Genomic DNA, 25,601 nt, shown 5'->3' on the forward strand with positions numbered 1-25,601 from the left:
GCAGCTGAGAGGACGGGGAGAAGGCGTGAGGAACGACGCGCATCGCAGACGACTGCACGCTACGAGCCAACGCACTCTGAGACACCTGGAAGAACAAAAACCTGCGTCAGTCACGTTGAAGAACCAGACTAATCTCAGACTGACCTCGGTCTCAGACTGACCTTAGATCAACCTCAGACTGAACTCAGACTGACCTCGGTCTCAGACTGACTTCAGATCGACCTCAGACTGACCTTGACCTCAGGCCGACCTCAGTCGCAGACTGACCTTAATCCGACCTCAGACCAACCTTTGTCTCAGACCGATCTCAGACCAACCTTGACCTCAGACCGACCTTAGACTGACCTTGACCTCTGACTGACCTCAAACTGACCTCAGACCGACCTTGACCTCAGACTGACCTCTGACCTCAAATGCAGAAACATTAATCCATGCGTTCATGACCTCAAGGTTAGATTATTGTAATGCTTTATTGGGTGGTTGTTCTGCACACTTAATAAACAAACTCCAGATGGTCCAAAATGCAGCAGCTAGAGTTCTTACTGGAACCAGGAAGTATGATCATATTAGCCCGGTTCTGTCTTGTTAATTACCTCAGTATTTGAGCGAGCTCTTATCACACTATAGTCCTTCACGCCCGCTGCGTTCTCAAAACTCTGGCCATTTGATAATACCTAGAATATCAAAATCGACTGCGGGCGGCAGATCCTTTTCCTATTTAGCACCCAAACTCTGGAACAATCTACCTAACACTGTTCGGGAGGCAGACACACTCTGTCAGTTTAAATCTAGATTAAAGACCCATCTCTTTAGCCTGGCTTACACATAACACACTAACACATCTATAATTCTGTTAAAGGATGTTAGGCTGCATTAATTAGGTCAACCAGAACCGGGAACACTTCCCATAACACCCGATGTCCTTGTTACATCGTTAGAAGAATGGCATCTACACTAATATTAGTCTGTTTCTTTCTTATTCCGAGATCACCATAGCCATCCGATCCAGTCTGTATCCAGCCTAGATGGTGGATCAGCACCTAGAGACGACCTCTACAGCCCTGAACATCAGCGGAGACCAGGACACCCAGATGAACCCCAGAGACTGATCCCCAGTGAAGACCTCATCTCCTAGACGGCCATCAGGAAAAGACCACAGGAACCAGACGAGTCCTCTGCACAATCTGACTTTGTTGCAGCCTAGAATTAAACTGCTGGTTCGTCTGGCCAGAGGAGAACAGAACACTATTTCGACACACTATTTCCCCGTTTAATACTGTAAAGCTGCTTTGACACAATGTGCATTGCAAAAAGCGCTACATAAATAACGGTGACTTGACTGACCTCAGACTGACAGAAGCACAGCTGCGACGCCTCACCTGTTTGACGGCTGTGGCGGAGCGGCTCCCGGTCTGAGCTGAAGATGAGGGGCGTGCTTTGACCTGATCCGCCCTCATCCCCTGAGCAGAGGAGGATGATGATGATGATGAAGAGGCAGATGATGTGGCCTGCTGCAGCACGCGCTTATCAAGCTCCTGCTCCTGCTGAAGTGCCTTGACAAACGCCGCCTTCAGCCGATTGGTGTGATCTGCCTTCAGCACCTTCTTCTGATTGGACGACATGCACTGCTCACACATGACGGCTCCGCCCTTGTCTCGGCGCCAGCGGCAGGTGAAGTCCGTCTGACACTGGGAGCAGCAGCACGGCTCTCCGGCGCTGACCACCAAACCGGCGTACAGACCCTGCTTACCTGACACACACACACACACACACAGGTCAGAACATCAGATCATGTTACCATTCTAACAGTACATGACACTTACTGTGATGTTTGGTGTCTAATGATATTCAGACAGAAAATAAAACAATTCTGCAGTGCTTCTGTATCTTTACAAACTCTCATTTATATTGTGCCGCTATGAAAATAAAATCTCAGGACTGTTCTAACATGAGCTGCTCATCTCTCATCGCTTCAGCTCCATACTGAAAATATGGTATAAATATAATAAATAATCGAAAATAATTAAATAATATTGCAATATAATAAAATAATAATGGCAATAATATGAAAATAAATGTGTATACTGAAATAATATAAATATGAAAATAATATAAATATGAAAAATATAAATACGAAAATAAATGTAAAAATATATAATATTGCAATATGATCAAAATAATATGAAATAATATAAAATGATTATAGAATAAAAAATAAAAATGCTAATAATAATATAAAAATAAATATATTTCAATGTGATGATAATAACAGCATGATATTGTAACATTGCAAAAATAACAATGCTAAAAAAATGTAGAAATATTATAAAACATTTAAATATGATGAGAATAATATAAAATATATTAAAATTAATAATGCAGTATGATAAAAATGTATAAATAATATAAAGTAATATAAAAATTAGGGCTGTCAGTTTAACGCGTTAATTTAATTAGTTATTAAAAAAATAACGCGATTGAAATATTTTTGCGCAGTTAACGCACTGGCCCCGCCCCCAGACCTGTACATCATCTTATATTTCATATAGTTGACTGTTGACATATGATGCAGAGCAACAATGCCATAAATGCAGCTACGCCCTAAAATTCAAGATATTGGGGCAAAAATGCTCCTGTATGAGTTTTTTTCTCATAATTTATATCACATGATAAGTGATATCACACGAGCAGTGAGAGCAATATCACACGAGTGCTGTTTGTACGAATATAATGAGTGCAAATGTGATTTTAAACAACAGTTCAGTAACTAAGAAGTTTATATTGTTTTATATTTTAAACACAATATTGCCTGTTTTCGCTCAACAAAAATATTGCCTATCAAGCCTCAGCAGAATTGTTGTGCATCTCCAAGCAACACAGCGGTGTTTAGTTTCTCAATGAATCCACGTTTTGAACGAATCAAGTGAATCGTGTGAATCAATGATTCAAAGACTCATTCATAAAGTGAGCCGTTTACTGAATTCCTGAATGAATCAGCCGTTTGAACGAATCGAATGAAAGACTCAAAAACATTTAGCGCCACCTGCTGGTAGTTTTATTTTCTTATTTAGAGTATTATTTAATTTAAAAAAAAAGAGAAAAACCTTTAAAGACATAGTTCACCCAAAAAAATTAATGTCATCATTTACTCAAACCTGAATGAATGACTTTCTTTTGTGGAACATAAAAGAAGGTATTTTGAAGACTGTTGCTAACAAAGCTGTTTTGGTTACCAGTGACTTCCGGAAAAAAAAAACTGAGATGTTTGTCAAATGATCATCTTTTATGTTCTATAGTTTATATTAGGCCATTGTAGCCTAAACATTTATGTGTAATACATGTCATGTTGAATCAAATAAAATATTTATTTCTAAAGCTACTATTTGTAACGTCTACTTGATACTTTCTCATTTAACACAAAAATAGCTTTAAATAATCTTTTGGGGTTATTTTCACAGCCAAATGTTATTTGCGATTAATTAGATTAATTAATCAACACATCATGTAATTAATTAGATTAAAAATTTTAATCAACTGACAGCCCTAATAAAAATATGAAATTTTAGTATGATAATGATATAAAAATACTATAATATGGGAATATAACGAAATAGATCATATAAAAATAATATGCTAATTTTGCAATATGACAAAAGCAATATGATAATAAAAGAAAAACAAACATGGAGATGGACTTTTCTACACATTTTTGATTCGGTCTTCTATATTTTCAGTGTGAGAGCATCAGCAGCAGCGTGTGGTTTATCATGGTGATTAAGCTTGACACCATCAAACGAGAACAGAGGATAATTAAAGTCAGAACGGAAGTTTTAGAGCTAAACTCATTGAAGCACACTGCAGCGCTGAGTCTGTTTCTCTCTCTGATTATTACTGTGCAGCTGCTGTGTAAAGCGCTGATCCGCACCTCGGCCCAGAGACTCCAGCAGGTTCTGCACCACCTCCTCCAGCCCCAGCAGGTAGATGAACTCGTTATTGGCCGCCGAGGGCAGGAAGCTGAGCTGCTGTGCCGGCGGTTTGGGCGGAGGGATCTCCAGCAGCGTCTTCTCCAGCTGTTTGCGCAGCACTAGTTTAGCCGACTGACCGGCGTTCAACATGACCGACCCAGACTTCAGGTTTGAGCTGGCGGCCTGCGGGACACAGTCAGTGAGTTAGGGTTATATCTGACCCTGCAGCACAGCAGCAGTCATAAGCAGCAGCTATATTTGTAGCAATAGCCAACAATACATTGTATGGGTCAAAATTATACATTTTTCTTTTATGCCAAAAATCATTAGGATATTAAGTAAAGATCATGTTCTATGAAGATATTTTGTAAACTTCCTACCGTAAATATATCAAAACGTCATTTTTGTTTAGTAATATGCATTGCTAAGAACTTCATTTGAACAACTTTAACGGCGATTTTCTCAATATTTAGATTTTTTTGCACCCTCAGATTCCAGATTTACAAATATTGTCCTAACATTACAAACCATACATCAATGATGTATAAATCTCAATTTCAAAGAAATTGACCCTTATGACTGGTTTTGAGGTCCAGGGTCACATATTAGCTTTATTATAATGCTGTTATAACTGATTATGTGGAACACCTAGTAAACGGATACTTAATCAAATGCCACGATTATCTTAATTATCATAATTACAAGATGGCATCTAAGTTCTACTAATAATGAATACCATACTAATAAGCAAAAAATTACATTTGTTTCATTTTAGTTATTGCTGAATAGTGTTGATCTTTCTTCTCCTGCGTCATATTCTTCATGTGATTAGTTTGAGCGGCGTCTCTACTGTACAGACGTGATTTACATTTCCTTCATTCTGAGGCGCATTCACTTCACTTCTGGTGTGAAAGAGCTTTTACATTTGTAAAAGAATAATTTTTTATATTAAAAACAAACAAGCAAGCCCTGCCCAGATTTAAAAAGTAACTAAGTAATGTAATTAGTTAATTTTTTTAGGGAGTAACACAATACTGTACTTTTAAAAGTAACTTTCCCCAACACTGTTTGTGAGTATTTAAGTGTGCAGTTAAAAACTAGCCTAGAGCGCCATCTGCTGTTAAAAACTAAGCTCAGAATCGATCCACGAATCGTGATGCATCGATTTATCGTCCCTAGTGTTCAGTATTAAGCACTGCAGTAAAGCACTAGAGAGTTCTCGGTGGCCAGACGTCACACACCTGGCTGATGCTGAGAAGCAGGCCTGTGCTGGGGATGGTGGTCATGCGTATGAGGCCGGGCTGGATGATCTTCTGTCCCTGGACGCTGCTGACCACGGCTCTGGGAGCGAGGAGCAGCGGAGGAGGCCCTGAGGATGAGTTCTGTCTGAGGCTGGAGACCTGCTGCGGCGACACCGAGATCGACTGCAGCGCAAGAGACAAGCGTCACCGTTAACGGTCAACCGATATATCGGCCGATATTTGGCATATATATCAAATATCGGCATCAGCTTATGAGTTTTTCTGTTTGGCTGATGTGTTCAAGGCGGTACTTTTATTTTGACGGCGCTGAAAATGGTACATTCTCCCTCTTGGTCATCGTTTAACAGTTCTGTCTGATACGGACAGAAGTCTGTCTAATAATCAGATAGAACTGTTAAATTAAAATGTATACAAAAATTATTATAATTATTGCTTTTATATTATTAGTAATAGAAAGGCAAACATTATAATACTTTCTCGTTTGCTGTCGGCATTCAGCAAATATGCATTTATATCATTTAAACAAATCTTTGAATGACTAATGAATATTTAATTTAACAAACCTTTCAAACTTCTTGTGAAGTGTTGAATGCAGACAGCAGGAGATGCGCAATCGACAAACCTTAAACTCGTGATTTCAAACTATGCCGCGCTTTATGCATCTGCCCACTGCCACATTCATGTCAAACTTGAAAAATACTTTGTCTTCTAAAGTATAAGTATGTTTATTTTACACATTTATTTTTAAATCCATTTTCAAATGCATTAAATATTAATTCAAATAAAATGATATTGGCTTTATATCGGCCACCCTGCTTTCCAAGATATCGGCATCGGCTGGTGAAAAAACGATACTCTCTCTCTTATACAGTTCAGACGGGTAAGCAGACGCACCTGAGCTCCTCTGACCAGCGGAGGCATGATGATCTGAGCGCTGTGTTTGGACAGCTGAGCGCTGCGCACCAGCGGAGGAGGAATCACCGTCCCAGAAGCCCGAGCGGAGATCACCTGACCAACGACAGCAGCACATTCACAACCACACACTCACGTCTGTTCCTGGAAACAAACGCTCACAGGACAGGTAACACTTTCATTTACTGCATTCGCTACACACGTTACACGTACTTACTGTAGATATGACAGAAAATTACGCATAATTACATGCAACAAACCCTATTTCTAATCCTAAGCCTATAGTAACTACATGTTGTCAAAATACTCAGTATTCAACATGTACAATGTATGTGTGTGTGTGTGCCAATGTACGTGTGTGTGTGCCAGTGTGCGTGCATGTGTGTGTGTGCGTGTGCCAATGTACGTGTGTGTGTGTGTATGTGTGTGTGTGCCAATGTACGTGTGTGTGTGCGTGTGTGCGTGTGCCAGTGTGTGTGTGTGTGCCAATGTACGTGTGTGTGTGCGTGTGTGTGTGTGCGCAGCCAGTGTGCGTGTGTGTGTGCGTGTGCCAATGTACGTGTGTGTGTGCGTGTGCGTGTGCCAGTGCGTGTGCCAATGTGTGTGTGTGTGTGTGCGTGTGCCAATGTACGTGTGTGTGTGTGCGTGTGCCAGTGTGCGTGTGCCAATGTAATGTGTGTGTGTGTGTGTGTGTGTGTGCGTGCATGTGTGTGTGTGCGTGTGCCAATGTACGTGTGTGTGTGTGTGTGTGCCAGTGTGCGTGTGCCAATGTACGTGTGTGTGTGTGTGTGCATGTGTGTGTGTGCGTGTGCCAGTGTGTGTGTGTGTGTGTGTGCGTGTGCCAGTGTGCGTGTGCCAATGTACGTGTGTGTGTGTGTGTGTGTGTGCGTGCGCCAATGTGCGTGCGTGTGTGCGTGTGCCAGTGTACGTGTGTGTGTGTGTGTGTGCGTGCGTGTGCGTGTACCTGGTATTTATCACATTATGGGGACCGAATGTCCCCACAAGTATAGTAATACCAGTAAATTTTGACCTTGTGGGGACATTTTTTAGGTCCCTATGAGGAAACAAGTTTATAAATCACACAGAATGGAGTGTATTGAAAATCCGAAATAGCAGAAAGTCTCCTGTAAGGGGTAGGTTTAGGTGTAGGGCAATAGAAAATACGGTTTGTACAGTATAAAAACCATTACGCCTATGGAGAGTCCCCACAAAAAATGGAAACCAGTGTGTGTGATCGTGTGTGTGTGTGCGTGTGTGTGATCGTGTGTGTGTGATCGTGTGTGTGTGCGTGCGCGTGTGTGCGTGTGCGTGTGTGCGTGTGCGTGTGTGTGCGTGTGTGTGTGTGTGTGTGTGTGTGTGTGTGCGTGTGTGTGTGTGTGTGTGCGTGTGTGTGTGTGTGTGAGTGTGTGTCTTGGACTCACCGGTGCTGTAGTTTTCACAGCAGCAGATTTCTTGACCAGAGGAGGAGTAGCGCTGGACACAGGAGCCGCCGGCTGATCGACACGCAACAGATTAACAGTCATCATCAGCTCATGTCTCCAGAAACACAGCGGGTTATGATTATGTCATACTAGTCACTGTCTGAGCTACTGAAGGTCAGGCCGAGAGTGTGTGTGTACCTTCTGTGCGCCGGAGTCTTTGTGTGTGTGACTGTGTCTGAGTTTCTTGAGCAGGATGAGTTTGGCCTCCTCTAAACGCAGCTCCTCCTTCAGCTGCCTGACGACGCGCTTGCGCTCCTCCGGAGAACTCCTCTGAAACAGAACATATACTATACATGAAACACACTAAATATATATGAATCTGCCACAGAAAGCGCATGAATACAAGCACGCGTGTTGTTGCTGGTGTCAGAGGTCACGTGTTTACCATCAGCAGATCCGTGTCCAGCTCTTTGACGTGATTTCTTCCGTTCATCTGTGGACTGGGCGTCTCGTCCGACAGAACGATGACATCCTCGGGTGACGGAGACCGCGCCTCGCTCTTCATCGCGCTGCAATCAAACACACGCTCGTTAAACGTGACGAGCAGAGCACAGAGGACCAGTGTGTTTCACTGCTACAGAGATAAACACACAACACACGGTGCACACGGTTCACAACGGATTAATCTGGATTACATGATCAGATCCATAAGTACTCATAATTAGATTATAATACGCAATTAGACTAGTCACTTTTTCATTGATTTAATGATTACATATTATTCACACCATTGCAGTACTTGTTTCATAACTTATTTATTCTTTCATAAATTTTTATTTGATTTATATTTTAGTTCCTTAACGAACACCAGTTTGGGTCTTTCCATGATAAAAATGGAATATATTTTTTTCTTTATAGTTTTATTTTTTATTTTCTATATTGTTATATATGGTTTCAATATTTTATTTTTTATACAATATATTTTTTCTGAAATAGGGTTGCAAAAAGGTGGAGAATTTCAGGAAAATTGACAAAACTTTTAAGAAATTTTGGAAAAAAAAAATTTTTTTTAGAAAGTTTACGGAAATTCTCTTGAAATTTTCCACCACTTTGCAACCCTATTCCAAAATGACTATTTTACAAAATGATCCTATTTAAATCTATGCAATCAATGATGGAAGTCAAAAGTAATCCAAAATTACATTGTTAACATTTATTAATTATTCATTTTTGGCCCTCTTAGCCCTTCACCCCTCATTTCTAGTTACTATAGGCCCCTCTCTAGAAATGATCGTCCATACGCAAAAAATCTGGGTGTATTTTTTGATTCAGAGTTGAATTTTGTAAAACAAGTTAATACTGTGGAGGAAAATAGTTCTACTATTTAAGGTTAATAGCAAAGATAAAACCAATGCTCTCATCTAAAATTTTGGAGACGATCATCCATGCTTTTATATGTATATCTAGATTGGATTATTGTAATGTGGTGTGTTTAGGAATCTCTCAGTCGTTGGTAAATCGGTTAGAGCTTGCTCAGAATGCTGCAGCTAGGCTATGAACTGGTAGGGACAGAATAGGGGACAGAATAACTACAATTTTAGCATCCTTGCAATGGTTACCTGTTAGATATCGGAACAATTTCAAGGCCTTAGTAATCATTTTTTAAAGTTTAAATGGTCTCGTGCCCTTGTATTTGTCAGATCTTGATATTCTTGATCCGCTGATAAATTACCGCGGTCCCAAAATACAACAAAAACAGTAATATTGTGAAATATTTTTACTATTTAAAATAACTGCTCTCTATTTGAAAATATTTTAAAATGTAATTTATTCCTGTGATTTTAAAGCTGAATTGTCAGCATCATTACTCCAGTCACATGATCCTTCAGAAATCTGAATATTCTGATTTGCTGCTCAAGAAACATTTATTATTATTATTATTATTATTGTTGAAAACAGCTGAGTAGAATTTTATTTCAGGTTTCTTTGATGAATAGAAAGTTCAGAAGAAGAGCATTTATCTGAAATAGAAATATTTTGTAACATTATAAATGTCTTTATCATCACTTTTGACCAATTTAATGCATCCTTGCTAAATTAAGGTATTAATTTCTATAATTTCATAATTTAAAAATAAATATATAATTTAAATATACTGACTCCAAGCTTTTGAATGGAATAGTGTCTATTGAGTGGAATAGATAAATGCTGATCTTTGGATCTTTCTATTAATCAAAGAATCTGAGGGGAACAAAGGTACTTAAAATGTTTTAAATATTGATAATAATAATCAGAAATGTTTGTTGAGCAGCAAATCAGCATATTAGAATGATTTCTGAAGATCATGTGACACTGAAGACTGGAGTAATGATGCTGAAAATACAGCTGCATCACAGAAATAAATTACAGTTTAACACATATTCACATAGAAATTTTTTAATTAAAAAAAAAGAAAAGTTTTAAATAGTAAAAATATTTCACAATTTTACTGCTTTTGCTGTATTTTGGATCAAAAAATGCAGGCTTGGTGAGCAGAAGAGAATAATTTAAAAACAAAAATCTCACTGTTCAAAAACTTTTGACTTTTAGCGTATAAAGTTTTATTTTATTTGATGCTGTGTATGTTATTGTTTCTATTTGTTTTGTTTTTGATTGCATTGTACAGAACTTTGGGCTGCTCCCGTGGCAGCAGAAATGTGCTATATAATAAAAAAAAAAAACTAAACAATTTTAATCATGTAATTTTTAATCAGTAATTGACTGAACTTGTAAGTAATCCACCAGCACTGATTACTGAAGCAGTAGTGTCTGTGTTTCTCTGCTGGTCAGAGATGAGATCGTCCACTAGAGGGGGACAGATGTGGAAATAATCCAATCAGCTGTGAGCAGAATAACTCCACTTTAAGCACCTGTGTGTTTCTCTGATCGAGACCGAAACCCTGAAGCTCCTTAGACCGGACTCTGAGAGTCTCACAACGACAAACTCTGACAAAGACAAACCTAGTTCTTATATACAGGTGCATCTCAATAAATTAGAATGATGTGGAAAAGTTCATTATTAACTTCGCAGGTGTTTTGAGTTGATTAGCTGATTGGCATGTCACCATATTCTAATTTGTTGAGAGTGAATTGGTGGGTTTTTGTTAAATGTGAGCCAAAATCATCACAATTAAAAGAACCAAAGACTTAAACTACTTCAGTCTGTGTGCATTGAATTTATTTGATACACGAGTTTCACAATTTGAGTTGAATTACTGAAATAAACTTTTCCACGACATTCTAATTTATCGAGATGCACCTCTATTTCTGTATGAAATGACATATTCATAAATCATGTGTGTAATGAGTCTGTGCCATCAAGCTACAGCACACGCTGGAATACATGTGTCTTCAGAAAAGTACCAGACTCTTTAAAAACTTTCTATGAATCTCCATGCGTCAATAAACCAGTTCACAAAAACCACTGTAACAGGCTTGAAACCTGACAAACGCTGCAAACATCCGCAGCACAGTGAAGTGTCACACACACACACACACACACACACACACACACACCCTAACACATGCACACACCCTAACACACATTCACACACATACACACACACACACACACACACACACACACACACACACACACACACACACACACACACACACCTAACACATGCACACACTAACACACACACACACACACACACACACATAACACATGCACACACACACACACACACACACACACACACACCTAACACATACACACACACACACACATAACACACACACACACACACACACACACACACCCTAACACATATACACACACACACATAACACACATATACACACACACACACACACACACACAACCTAACACATGCACACATACATACACACACACACACACACACACACCTAACACATGCACACATACATACACACACACACACACACACACACACACACCCTAACACATGCACACACCCTAACACACATATACACACACACACACACACACACACACACATACACACACACACACACACACACACACATTCGTTTTTTTGTGAAAAGTGGGGTCTCTCCATAGGCGTAATGGTTTTTATACTGTACTTACTGTATGTGCTATTGTCCTACACCAACCCTACACCTAAACCTACCCCTTACAGGAGACTGTGCATTTCAACTTTCCCCAAAAAAACCTCATTCTGAGTGATTTATAAGCGTTTTGAAAAGTGGGGACATGGGTCAATGTCCTGAGATGCCACCTTCAGCTTGTAATACCTGCCATACCCTCGTCATTATACACATCTATGTCCTGACTTTTCACAAAACACACACGCACACACACACGATCATCAGCATCACTCACACACACACACACAAACCTTAACACACACTCTCTCTCTCTCTCACACACACACACACCCACACACACACTCTCTCTCTCTCTCTCTCTCTCTCTCTCTCTCTCTCTCACACACACACAAACACAGCTCTGGACTCTAGTGAGAGGAGACGGTCTTCATGTGAGATCAGACTCTTCCTGTGTATTAATCACCAAACTAAACACACGTCATGTGACCCACCGCATGTTCTGCTGATGTCATGTGACATACCTCCCCCTCCCCTACTGGAAACCATGACAACCAGCCGGCTGGAACCAGTTAGTGACACATGGCCTTCATTTTGTGAAGTGAAAAGGAGTGTTCAGGTGCTACCAGAAAATGGAGAAACTTTGGGGTCACTCACACACGTCAAACCTGACTGTAGATTACAATACAATCATGAAAACGAACATCCTGGTCTCTCACACACACACACACACACACACACACGCATGCACTCACATACTTACATGCACACACACACACACACACACACTTGACTTCCTGCTTCACACACAGCTGATCTCACAGTATTATCGCAGCACCGATTAAAGCAGATTCATCAACATCATCAAACATGACGCTCTCCAGTCATATTCATAACAGCTGTGGAATTATGGGAAACATTTCCCAGGACTCTCTGATCCTCTAAATCCTCACCTGACCAGGGACACTTTCTATTTCAAATAAACGCTGTTCTTTTGAACCTTGAATCCTGAAAAATTAAATGTATCAGTTTCCACAAAAATATTGTGCAGCACAACTGTTTTCAACATTGATAATAATCAGAAATGTTTGTTGAGCAGCAAATCAGCATATTAGAATGATTTCTGAAGATCATGTGACACTGAAGACTGCAGTAATGATGCTGAAAATACAGCTGCGCATCACAGAAATAAATTACAGTTTAACACATAATCACATAGATACACATAAATCATAATCATAAATCACATAAAACAGCTGTTTTAAACCGTAATAATATTTGACAACTTTTACTGTATTTTTGATCAAATAAATGCATGGTTTTAATGTTTAATTATTGTCTTGCATCCTGCACTTATGAGGTGTGAAAGTCTGTACAGCCCTGAACTACAGCATCACAATCACAAAAGAACAAAACATGCTGATTTTCCACAACAGCACTGAGAACATCCACCGATCTCACTCTGATCTGCACGCGGTTAGTAATCTGACTCAGAATGATCCAGTTCCGGTTCTTTCATTAGTTATGATACATTCAGTTCTGTAGCAGATAGGCATGCACTGAATTAAATTATTCGGCTGAAAATAGCAAAAAAAATAAAAATTGACTGAATAAATTGTACCGAACAATGATCCTTCAGAAATCATTCTAAGATGCTGATTTGCTGCTCAAGGTGTCCAGTTTTCCTTCTTTTTTGTCTTTAGCCAATCACATGCCTGATTCAAGAATAGGGTCTAAAAAATGGCCAAATATATATATATTAGGGGTGTCAACGTTAACGCATGCGATTAATCAAAAAAATTTAACACGTTAATATTTTAACGCAAATGAATCGTTAGATAAGGTTTGACCCCAACTTCTTCCCGTCATCGCAGCGCAGAAGGTCATCTATCATTGTGTGATGAGGGTACAGCAGTGTTGCCAGGGTAACGGCACAAGTGGGCTATTTTGAAAATACAGTCGGGGGAAAAGTTACAGAGCCGTGGTTTGCGGTTTTTTGGGCTACTTTTATAATGTACCACGGCCGCCCAAAGTGTATATAGACAAATAAAAATTAAAATAGATCCTTTAACTAATGTGTATTATACTTGAAATGTATCCCTGGTGACTTAAGAACGGAGAGACGGTAACATCACAAACAACGTGAGTTTCAGCAGAGCAGCAGAAATAAACATCACAACAGTCACTATAGATTATATAAGATAATAAACTCACGATTACGATAGATATGGTCTGTATGTGATTTTCTTGAGTTGAATGTGTACATCTGAAATGCTAATTTGTGCAGCGATATAAAAGGCTATAAATAGCATATTTTAACAACAGTAAACGACCAAATTCCACATGTGATCGCAAAAGGAAGTTATTACAAACACTCGATGGTGGTTTGAAGTGAGTTCTGAATAAAAGTGTACTATTAATCTCATAAACTGTCACAGTCCATGACTGTGATTAACGCAATTAAACTTTTAATCGATTGACAGCACTAATATTATATATATATATATATTACAACTTATTAAATTTAAGTTAGATTGTGCTTGGTATAATGTCTGCTAGAATATTAAAAATATTTTTAAATAGTTGTTTTATAATAGATTTTTCTTTGAAAAGCAGGACAAAATGGTTAAAAGCACATACTAGCTATTTAATTTATGCAATGGTGTAAAAAATTGGCAAAATACATGGGGGAAAAAATTAATAAAACCGTGTTCGGTTTCTACTTCGGCCAAGAATTTTAATTTCGGTGCACCCTATAGCAGAGGCAGGTCCTGCACTGAATGCTGGTCTCTCATGTTTTGTAGACACATGTAAAGCTTCCTCACGTGTTGCTTATGTCCATGGGCTCGTCTCCCGTCTGCAGCTCCACTTTGATGGTGGCCTTCAGGATGCTGGAGTCCTGGACGGATCGGGAGCCATCCAGCTTTAGCCGCTTCCCGTCTGTGAGCAGAGATTCCCGCTCTAGAGCGCGCTTCTGACTGCGCGTCTGCCTCACCGCGTCCTCGGACATCACCTGAACACACATCACAATCATCAAGAACCCTCACCGGTCTGATCTCAGATCAGCTTCATATCACAATCCACACTGACTGACCGTGAGTTTCACAGTTCCTCTGAATCTGAGATGTTTAGGAACAGACAACCAATCAAACGCTGTCTCAGTGCTAAACTCATTAAATATTCATGAACAGTCACACAAACACTCATGTGTGTTCAGAGTCATTAAACAGTTAACAAAACTGAAGTGACATCGGTCTGTTTTCTGTCACATGTTCCAGTGAGCACAGATGGAGAAACGGGTCATGTGACGCAATCGCCCAACGTTAACCTCAAAAATATGCAAATGAGAAGAAATGCACAGTGTGTGAAATCTGAAAGCCTGAATCCAGAATTAGTGTGACACAGAATTACATTCAGCAGGCTAATAATGACATGTGTGTGTGTGTGTGTGTAATAAACAGGAAAATAAATGTGACCCTGGACCACAAAATCAGTCATAAGGGTAAATTTAACGAATTAATAAATAATCTTTCCATTGATGTATGGTTTGTTGGACAATATTTGTCTGAGATACAACTATTTGTAAATCTGGAATCTGAGGGAGCAAAAAAATCTAAATATTGAGAAAATCAGCTTTAAAGTTGTTCAAATGAAGTTCTCAGCAATGCATATTACTAATCAAAAATTAAGTTTTTATATATTTACGGTAGGAAAATTACAAAATATCTTCATGGAACATGATCTTTACTTAATATCCTAATGATTTTTGGCATAAAAGAGAAATGTATAATTGTGACCCATACAGTGTGTTGTTGGCTGTTGCTGCAGATACAGCTGTGCTGCTTATGACTGCTTCTGTGCTGCAGGGACACATTTGTTGTAAACTTCATCAATCATGAAGCTCTACAGGCAATAGTGCCATTATCCAGGTCAGTTCAGTTCAGTGCTGATTTCAGTTCAAAGTGATTTCCCAGAGGTCAGTGGCTCTGTGACGCTCAACACGAAGTTTCATCGACAAAGAAAGAAAACATACAGACAACATGAGCTCATTTCTGCAGGAGAGCCTCAGCACACTTCCTGTATGACAGGAAGAGCCACACACACACACACACACACACTCTCTTACACATGCGCACACACACACAGATAATAGAAAGCTGACTAGTTGTTTTCTCTCTTCCACCCGGTGACATCACAGACGCACACATGACCCTTCCCAGGATTCCACGGGGCACACAACGCACTTTCCTGAGAACCGGTTGGAACCGGTAAGTGTGTGACAGAGAGAGAGAGACAGAAGACGAGAGTTAACCCTTTGTGGGTAGAGACGCATCACGACACACTGTTCCGCAGACCACTAGCACTTCTGGTTAAGTCAGGCATTACTGTTACTAGCTCTCAGACCAGCAGGATCAGAAGATCAGGAGTCACATGATGCTTCATGATGTTCTTTCTGAGCCTCAGCTCTCATTCACCGTCCAAATGCATCTAAAAACCTGAAATTTTAAAATCTTTTTGTGAATAAAGAGTTGTTTCTCAAAAACATGTGTTCTGCAGAAGAAATAAAGACGTGAGGGTCTGAGGTTAGTCCACATTCAAAGTGCAAAGCTTTAGAGGAAACACAATCAGTTTTTAAAGCTGAAGTGAATCTGGATTATCATCGTGTGTGTGCACAGAAAACTCGAAAGATGGAGTGTTAAAGTGCTGTCAGATACTCCTGAGCAAACTAATATTAGCGTATTCTAACAATCTGTAGGACAAATGAGACGCTCAGCAGCTCAGATTCAGCTCGGCTCTAAGTGTGTTTGGACAGGATCTCAAGACGATAACAAGAAGAGATCCCACCGCAGTCTAGAGTCCATCCTCACATTGATCCGGTCTTCATCTGTGTCCGGCTCAGCATCACACTGACCGCAGCGCTCCAGAGCAGCACTGACTCATACACACTTCCCTTCACTTAATAACTGAAACGAACAGCAGCGTCAGAGGTCGTGTGCAGATTGGGCATCTGCAGGCGATAAAATGGCGCCACGGTGTTGCGTTACATGTCCCTGGTGTCTGACACACACACACACACACGCACGCACACGCACACTTGTTCGTTTTTGTGTAAAGTGGGGACATTCCATAGGTGTAATGGTTTTTATACTGTACTTACTGTATGTGCTATTGTCCTACACCAACCCTACACCTAAACCTACCCCTTACAGGAGACTGTGCATTTCAACTTTCCCCAAAAAAACCTCATTCTGAGTGATTTATAAGCGTTTTGAAAAGTGGGGTCATGGGTCAATGTCCTGAGATGCCACCTTCAGCTTGTAATACCTGCCATACCCTCGTCATTATACACATCTATGTCCTGACTTTTCACAAAAACGCACACACACACACACACACACATACACACACACACACACACACTAACTGACAGATTCACGATCATTAAACACATCAAACAGAACAACTAACTAGATTAACCTGTTCAGCTCAAACTGACTACAGGAGAATATTCTGATCTGGAAATTCATCCAATCAGAACACAGGAAATCAGGCCGTCACGTCATTATGTTACATTCAAAAGTTTTGTTTTTTTTACAGAAACTAATAGTTTTATTTATCAAGGATGCATTAAATTTATCAAAAATGTCAGTACATAATTTCTAATGTTACAAATGTTATTTCTATTTCAAATAAATGCTGTTCTTTTGAACTTTCTATTCATCTGTGAATCCTGAAAAATAAAACGTATCAGTTTCCACAAAAATATGAACGGTTTTCAACATATCAAATATTTTGCAGCAAATCAGCATCTTAGAATGATTTCTGAAGATCATGTGACACTGAAGACTGCAGTAATGATGCTGAAAATACAGCTGCATCACAGAAATAAATTACAGTTTAACACATATTCACACAGAAAACAGCTGTTTTACATTCTAATAATATTTCACTGTTTTTAATGTATGTTTGATCAAATACATACAGCCTTAGTGAACAAAAGAGACTTCTTTTAAAAACATTTAAACATCTTACTGACCCCAAACTTTTGAACTCTAGTGTTGATCAGACTCTCAGTCATGTGACCCAAAGATCACTTCATGGTCTTCTGCTGCAGGCTGCTGTAGAAACCAGCTGCTAATGAATCCAGTGAATCTGTTCCTGCCTGATCTCAAACTGAACCTCGATCTGATCCATCAGATGCTTCTCCAGCGCGTTTGAGCTGCACGACACACACACACAGGCCTGTGATAATGGGATAAACGGACGGCAGCGCTGCAAATGTCAGTGGTTTACTGTGACCTGAGAACATGACGGCCGGGGTTTCCTGCACCGATGTGTGACGTGAACAACACGAGCCCTCAAATCAGTGAGCTCAAGAACACCACATCCGCTGCAGAGACACCAGATGAACAGCAGTGTGAGCTCACACACGCACACACACACACACACTCACACAACACACGCAAGAGCACTCACACACACACACACACACACACACACACTCACACACACACGCAAGAGCACTCACACACACACACACACAACACACGCAAGAGCACTCACTCACACATACACACACACGCACACACACACAACACACGCAGAGCACTCACACACACACACACACACACGCAAGAGCACTCACTCACACATACACACACATGCGCACACACACACACACGCAAGAGCACTCACACACACACACACAACACGCAAGAGCACTCACTCACACATACACACACACACACACACACACACACACACACACACACACACACACACACACAAGAGCACTCACACACACACACACACAACACACAAGAGCACTCACTCACACATACACACACACGCACACACACACAACACACGCAGAGCACTCACACACACACACACACACACGCAAGAGCACTCACTCACACATACACACACATGCGCACACACACACACACGCAAGAGCACTCACACACACACACACAACACGCAAGAGCACTCACTCACACATACACACACACACACACACACACACACACACACACACACACACACACACAACACACGCAAGAGCACTCACTCACACACACACACACACACACACACACACACGCACACTCACACACACACGCACTCACTCACACACACACACACATACACACACATGCGCACACACACACACCACACACACACACACTCACACACTCACACAACACACACACACACATACTCACACACGCACGCACGCACACTCACACACACACACACACGCAAGAGCACTCATTCACACATACTCACACACACACACACTCACACACACACTCACACACACACACACACACACGCAAGAGCACTCATTCACACATACTCACACACACGCACACACACACACACACACACAACACACGCAAGAGCACTCACACACTCACTCACACACACACACACACTCACACACTCACTCTCACACACACACACACACACACACACACACACACACACACACACACGTCTTTATTTGACCCTCTAACTCTAGCACTCTCTATTCTAACCCTATTCTTTAAAAAAAATAAAAAACTTGTCCCTTTTAGGCACTCTATTAATTTACTAACTGCTTGTTTTCTAAAAAAAAAAACATCAAAAAAAAAAAACTAACACTAGCTTTCTCATTTTATGCTAGCTTTCTTATTTATTATATATATATATATATTTTTTTTTTTTTTTTTTTTTTTTAAAACCTTGCTACGTGTTCTGTGTTAAGCTAACAGACTTATAGCACTTGCATATCATTGCTCTTTTGTTGGTTTTGATTTCTTCTATTGTCCTCATTTGTAAGTCGTTTGGATAAAAGCATCCGCTAAATGACTGAATGTAAATGTAATGTTTATAATATCGCGATATCTTCATGGCGTATAATTGCATTTATCAGATTGGAGCTGGACAATAATATAGTTACATTTTGTGATGATATAAACAAACAAGCAGTTGAGATTTGCAATATAGTATATATATCGCCTTACGTAAGTGTACTATTGTGTGTATGAGGATAAAGTTGGATATTCTAGTATATAATAGTCTGGAGTAATGAAAAATATCCAGTGTTTGTGTTGCTGTGCTCAGTTGAGTATCACGTCATGAGTTTAACATCACGGTGACATCACACTGAATCAAGTGTTATTTAAATGAGGTTCTGCTTCAGTGAAGATGCTGCCTTAGTAGCGAGCTCACCAGAGTCGAGACAGAGCCTGTGATGACCCCTGACCTCTGTGTCTCCAGATATGCGTAGAGGAAGTGTCTCTGCAGGGCTCAGGCCACAGGAAGCGTCTGCGCGAGTGTATTTATAGCGTCTGATGTAATGACCTCCCCTACAGCGCTCACTAAACGCAGAGCGTGACCTACGTGCCTGTCCGAGTCCGTCCGTGTGTGTGTGTGTGTGTGTGAGAGAGGAAGGCGCGTCTCCTCCCGCTCCTGAAGGAACACGTGATTCTGAATCAGAATCGCTGACTGAACAGACATCAAACATGCAGCACTTTCACAAACCAGCAGGAGATTCATTTATGAGCTAAACACACAGACAGAAACATCAGAGCTTCTCCGCCATCATACCGTCCCCGTGGGTCAAAGACACGCCCACATTCTGCACACGAAGACCACTTCAGGAGTAATGAGAATTAAAAATGAGTTTCATAATGCAAAATAATCTTAAAGGGACAGTGAGGGCCCGGGGCCGGCGTTGGAGGACGCTCGGGACAGCAGACGGCACGAAATGTTATCATTTGCATGCGTTTTTAAGCCTTGTTAATTTAAAAATTCAAGCGATTAAAAAGCATTTGGGCACAAAACACAACTCCTTTCATTACTTGCGCGCTGTGTTCTGTTCCGTCTCTGATCGACCGGACAGTTTTAGTTTTATTTTAGAGCATCTTCTGTTCCGTGCCTGCACACAAACTGCACTGCAATCACGTTCCCAAATGTAATTTGTGTGGAAATATTACATTATTATTATAATTAGTCTGTAAATGGCCATTAACAGAGGCCAGAGATGACGAAGACGGACATTACTGCAGCACCAGCAAGCAGAACAAGATCACGGTTCACGATGCGTGAAATATAGGAAGAAAATCCAAATACTGAACTTTATATGAACGTGTTTCTGAGGGGAACCGACTGTTTTCAGAAATGGCGTTTTCTTAATTTGTGCTCTGAAGATGAACGAAGGTCTTGCGGGTTTGGAACGACACGAGGGTGAGTAATTAATGACAGAATTTTTATTTTTGGATGAATTTTCCACTTTAGGGTTCTGAACTGTATTGTTCGCTCAGAAATCATTATTGTGTCATCATTTACTCGCTCTCATGTCACTCAAACCTGTACGACAGACACTGAAGACCTTCTGAACCAAACACAGGACCCCACTGACTTTCTCAAAACACCACATGAATAAGAACAGGTCTGAAAGACACGAGGGTGAGCAAATGATGTCAGAATGATCCTTTTAAACATTAAAAAGGCTACATTTGTGCGAAACACTAAGTCTGACATCTCGAGGCTCATCTTGAGGAGATCGGCAGTGATGATAAACGCATCAGGATCCACACTGACTGCGGTGTGTGTAAACACAGCCACCGAAGGGTTAAAGTGTGTTAAAGTAAACTGAGCAGAGCACTAGAATGTGATGATTCACAGTGACACGCTTCCCATCAGGCCGGAGATCTGCAGCTGTGGTTTGTCGCCAGCTCATGCAAATGCCACGCAGTCGAGTAACGCAAAGTTAAAAACTCTCCGAAAAAACGCCCAGCAGCCCACATCATATTTAAACAAGCCTGAGTGTCACATTTCAGGTTTCAATGATTATTTGGCAGCTTTCGTCACCCGGCAACCGCTTCAGCATCCTAACGTCATGGCAACCGACAACAAACACAGACGCTTCCAGCATCGTCAGGCAAATGCAAACTCACAATAATAGACAAATCTGTTAAATAAGACAAATAATGTATTTAATGTATTTTATTAACCAACCCCTGCGTCTCAATGTGCATACCATCCACCCTCTCTGCCCTAAATAGTATTGAAGATTACTAATATCACATACAATTTAGGATGTATAGTATGCACACTGGGACGCAGAAGAGTCAGCGGCGGTTCAACAGAAGCACGGACGGACAGAGAACGACAAACACACTTCTCACATCAGTGATTCATTACAACAGCATCTGCTTCTGAATCAGTTCAAAGCATCTTAACACAGCTTACTCATTTCAAAAAGAACATTCATTTAGAACGAACTAACACAAAAACACCAGTAATTACATCACATTGTGAAGTTTTAGCCTGATGTTAATAGAACCGGCCTCCAGTTAAAACACATTCACACTAACAGATGATTACGTTCTGTTTATGATAAGCGCAAGCTTCAAATGTTTCTGGATTCTGATTGGCTGTCGGTGTTTTTATATATATTTAAATAAACCAGTGATAGCATTGTGTCGTTATCATTATATTTGTAGTCTGCATAGAATTATTAAAATGTTGATGTGAACGGGCCTTTACTCATGTTCCCTGTGATAACGGCACATCTTCATCATCTTCATCATCATCACAGCACCTTCAGATCTGGGTAACACTAATAACTCATTAAATCCAAATAATCAGATTACAAAAAATAAACACTTCCGATTAAATTACATTACGTTTTAAAATATTCATAATCAGATTAGTTTTTTTAAATTATTATTTTACTTAATTATAAATTATTCATCAAATTAATTTATTTATTCTCTGTAATTCTTCTCTTATCTTTTAAATGTCATTTTCTAAAAAAAAAAAAGCCTACTGCTTAGTCTATAAAAGTTTAGAAAGTCTTTAGATTTGTGGGATTGCACACACAAACCACAGATCTGTAATGTTTAATACACTTGATAACAACGAATGGAATACATTTTCCTACTCTTTGTATTTTCATATCAGTATGGTGCAAGATTATTCTATTCAAACAAGTCAAATCAAATGTATCTGTGTTGCGCTTTTCGCTATAAACACTGAAACAGAAAATTGGCGTAGAAACTATTTTCACTCAGAAGTTGCTAGAATATTTCACAAAGAATTACAAAGAAATGGCAATTAATAATAAATCAAAAAAATTAAGTAGGAAAACTGAAAATGTATTTCCTTGTAAAAAGTACGACAGCAAACTTTAATTTAATTACGACTTAGAAAAATCATTTTTTACAGTGTAGTTTCAAATCATCTTCACAGAAATTCATCTATGATGCTTTAATGCGTTACCATAGAGCATTCTTTTATTAAATACTTTATTCTTTTCTGCATTTTTTGCTTAATTTATATTTCTTTAAGCTTTGTACATTGTACATTTAATTGTATTGTTTAATGTAAAGTACTTTTAATGACTGCTGTGTATATGTGACCCTGGACCACAAAACCAGTCATAAGGGTCAATTTTCTGAAATTTAGATTTATACATCATCAGTTTTCCATTGATGTATGGTTTGTTATGATGGGATCATATTTGGCTGAGATACAACTATTTGGAAATCTGGAATCTGAGGGTGCAAAACAATCTGAATATTGAGAAAATCTCCTTTAAAGTTGTTTGAATGAAGTTCTTAGCAATGCATTTTACAAAAAAAAAAAAAGCTTTGATATATTTACGGTAGGAAATTTACAAAATATCTTCATGGAACATGACCTTTACTTAATATCCTAATGATTTTTGGCATAAAAAGAAAAATTTTGACTACAAATATACCTGTGCTCCAGGGTCACATATAAATAAACTTGCATTTACAAAGTCAAGAATGTTTTTGTTTAGTCAGTGAGATATTCATCATTCTGAATATGGAGTTCATGGAAATATTCATGTTTTATCAGCTGTTGATCAGAAACGTACTTCTGTCATATACACGAGTGACGTACAGCTGTCAAATAAACAAGGCGTCGCACTTTCAGCTTTCATCAAACACTTTCATCTCAAACACAACATCAAACAACTTCTGCTCATCATACAAACTCTGGGTCAAACCGAGGCCGTCGGCGACAGAATGAAGCGCGTTCCGCTTTAAGATGAGGAAGAGGAGGATGAGCGCGAGCGGAGGAGGAAGAGCAGCCCGGGACTCTTATTGTGATACAGTAAACATCGGGAGTTACAGCGAAACACACCGAGCACCGAATCCGAACCGACACCGGCTGATATTTCAGCGCGAGCATCACAATAATGTCAATCATCATCATCATCACATCTAATAACAGCCTCGTCATTAGCGCCTGAGCGCGACATAAACGGAGAGTTTGATCGATATTAATAAATGTGACACGATGTGAATTAAATAAAGCCTGACTGACTGAAACTCGCCTCACACGACAAACTTTAACGTTACCTACGTTTACCTGTTTACCTCATTTTTACACTAGTTTTCCTCTGTTTACGTCCGCTGTACCTCAGTTCCATCCATTTATCTCCGTTTTATCTCCGTTTACCTCAATTTTACACCAGTTTCCCTCAGTTTACATCCATTTTACCTCAGTTTTACACCAGTTTCCCTCCGTTTACCTTAGTTTTACCTCAGTTTACCTCAGTGATTTATGACAGTTTTATTTGATAAACTACAGACATCATTCACATCAACTTCAGCTTCAACCGCCGAACATCAGCGACTTGGCAACTTACAAGCGAGTTATGAACCGTGTGTGTGTGTGTGTGTGTGTGTGTGTGTGTGTCCGCAGAGTCGGTGAGGAAGAGGAGCAGCTCGCGATCAGCGCGGATCACCGAGCGTCTGAACTCTTTCCCGCCACTCACCGGGTTTCACGGGTCTCCGTTCTTCTCAGCGCGGCTCTTCCCGGCGGTTCGGCCGGTAATTCACTCGGATAATCCCGGGAAACCCTCTCGCTCGCGCCGCTCCGCCGCCTCGCTGACAAATAATCCGCCGCTCTCTCGCGCACGCACGCACACACACACACAGCCGCGGCGTCACCGCACTGAGCATGCGCGTCACCGATATCACGACCGACGTCTTCCTCACACCCCAGAACACAGGTGAACCAGAGCATTAACCAGCTTCACTAGCAGGTTAACCCTAACCCTAACACACACACACACACACACACACACACACTGTCAATCTCTCTCTCTCTCTCTCTCACACACACACACACACACACACACACACACACATCAGAACACAGGTGAACCAGAGCATTAACCAGCTTCACTAGCAGGTTAACCCTAACCCTAACACACACACACACACTGTCAATCTCTCTCTCTCTCACACACACACACACACTGTCAATCTCTCTCTCTCTCTCTCACACACACACACACACACACACACACACACACACTGTCAATCTCTCTCTCTCTCACACACACACACTGTCAATCTCTCTCTCTCTCACACACACACACACACACACACACACACACACACTGTCAATCTCTCTCACACACACACACACACACACACACACTGTCAATCTCTCTCTCTCACACACACACACACACACACACACATCAGAACACAGGTGAACCAGAGCATTAACCAGCTTCACTAGCAGGTTAACCCTAACCCTAACACACACACACACACACTGTCAATCTCTCTCTCTCTCTCACACACACACACTGTCAATCTCTCTCACACACACACACACACACACACACACACACACACACTGTCAATCTCTCTCTCACACACACACACACACTGTCAATCTCTCTCACACACACACACACACACACACACACTGTCAATCTCTCTCTCTCACACACACACACACACACACACACACTGTCAATCTCTCTCTCTCTCTCACACACACACACACACACACACACACACTGTCAATCTCTCTCTCTCTCTCTCTCTCACACACACACACACTGTCAATCTCTCTCTCTCTCACACACACACACACACACACACACACACACTGTCAATCTCTCT

At 40.4% G+C, this 25,601-nt stretch overlaps 1 protein-coding gene across 3 annotated transcripts in view; it reads right to left on the reverse strand.

Annotated features, from left to right (window-relative positions):
• Positions 1–24,693, reverse strand: part of LOC131521369 (transcriptional repressor p66-alpha-like) — a 29,138-nt gene extending 4,445 nt beyond the window's left edge. Inside the window, exons 1-11 of one of the 3 annotated variants that reach the window (XM_058746004.1) lie at positions 24,455–24,693; positions 17,690–17,872; positions 14,478–14,665; positions 8,006–8,129; positions 7,759–7,890; positions 7,561–7,632; positions 6,122–6,235; positions 5,207–5,389; positions 3,926–4,148; positions 1,380–1,750; positions 1–85 (exon numbers count right to left, since the gene is read on the reverse strand). The exon at positions 1–85 is cut by the window's left edge and continues 123 nt beyond it. In XM_058746004.1, the coding sequence (XP_058601987.1) occupies positions 1–85; positions 1,380–1,750; positions 3,926–4,148; positions 5,207–5,389; positions 6,122–6,235; positions 7,561–7,632; positions 7,759–7,890; positions 8,006–8,129; positions 14,478–14,665; positions 17,690–17,731 (1,534 nt within the window). In that variant the 5' untranslated portion in view covers positions 17,732–17,872; positions 24,455–24,693. Of the gene's footprint in view, positions 86–1,379; positions 1,751–3,925; positions 4,149–5,206; positions 5,390–6,121; positions 6,236–7,560; positions 7,633–7,758; positions 7,891–8,005; positions 8,130–14,477; positions 14,666–17,689; positions 17,873–24,454 lie in introns of those variants that run through there. The other 2 variants (XM_058746009.1, XM_058746012.1) reach the window with 2 other exon arrangements.
• Between the last annotated feature and the right edge of the window lie 908 nt (positions 24,694–25,601).

This window comes from Onychostoma macrolepis, chromosome 02, assembly GCF_012432095.1.
Source record: "Onychostoma macrolepis isolate SWU-2019 chromosome 02, ASM1243209v1, whole genome shotgun sequence".
Lineage (NCBI taxonomy): Eukaryota > Metazoa > Chordata > Actinopteri > Cypriniformes > Cyprinidae > Onychostoma > Onychostoma macrolepis.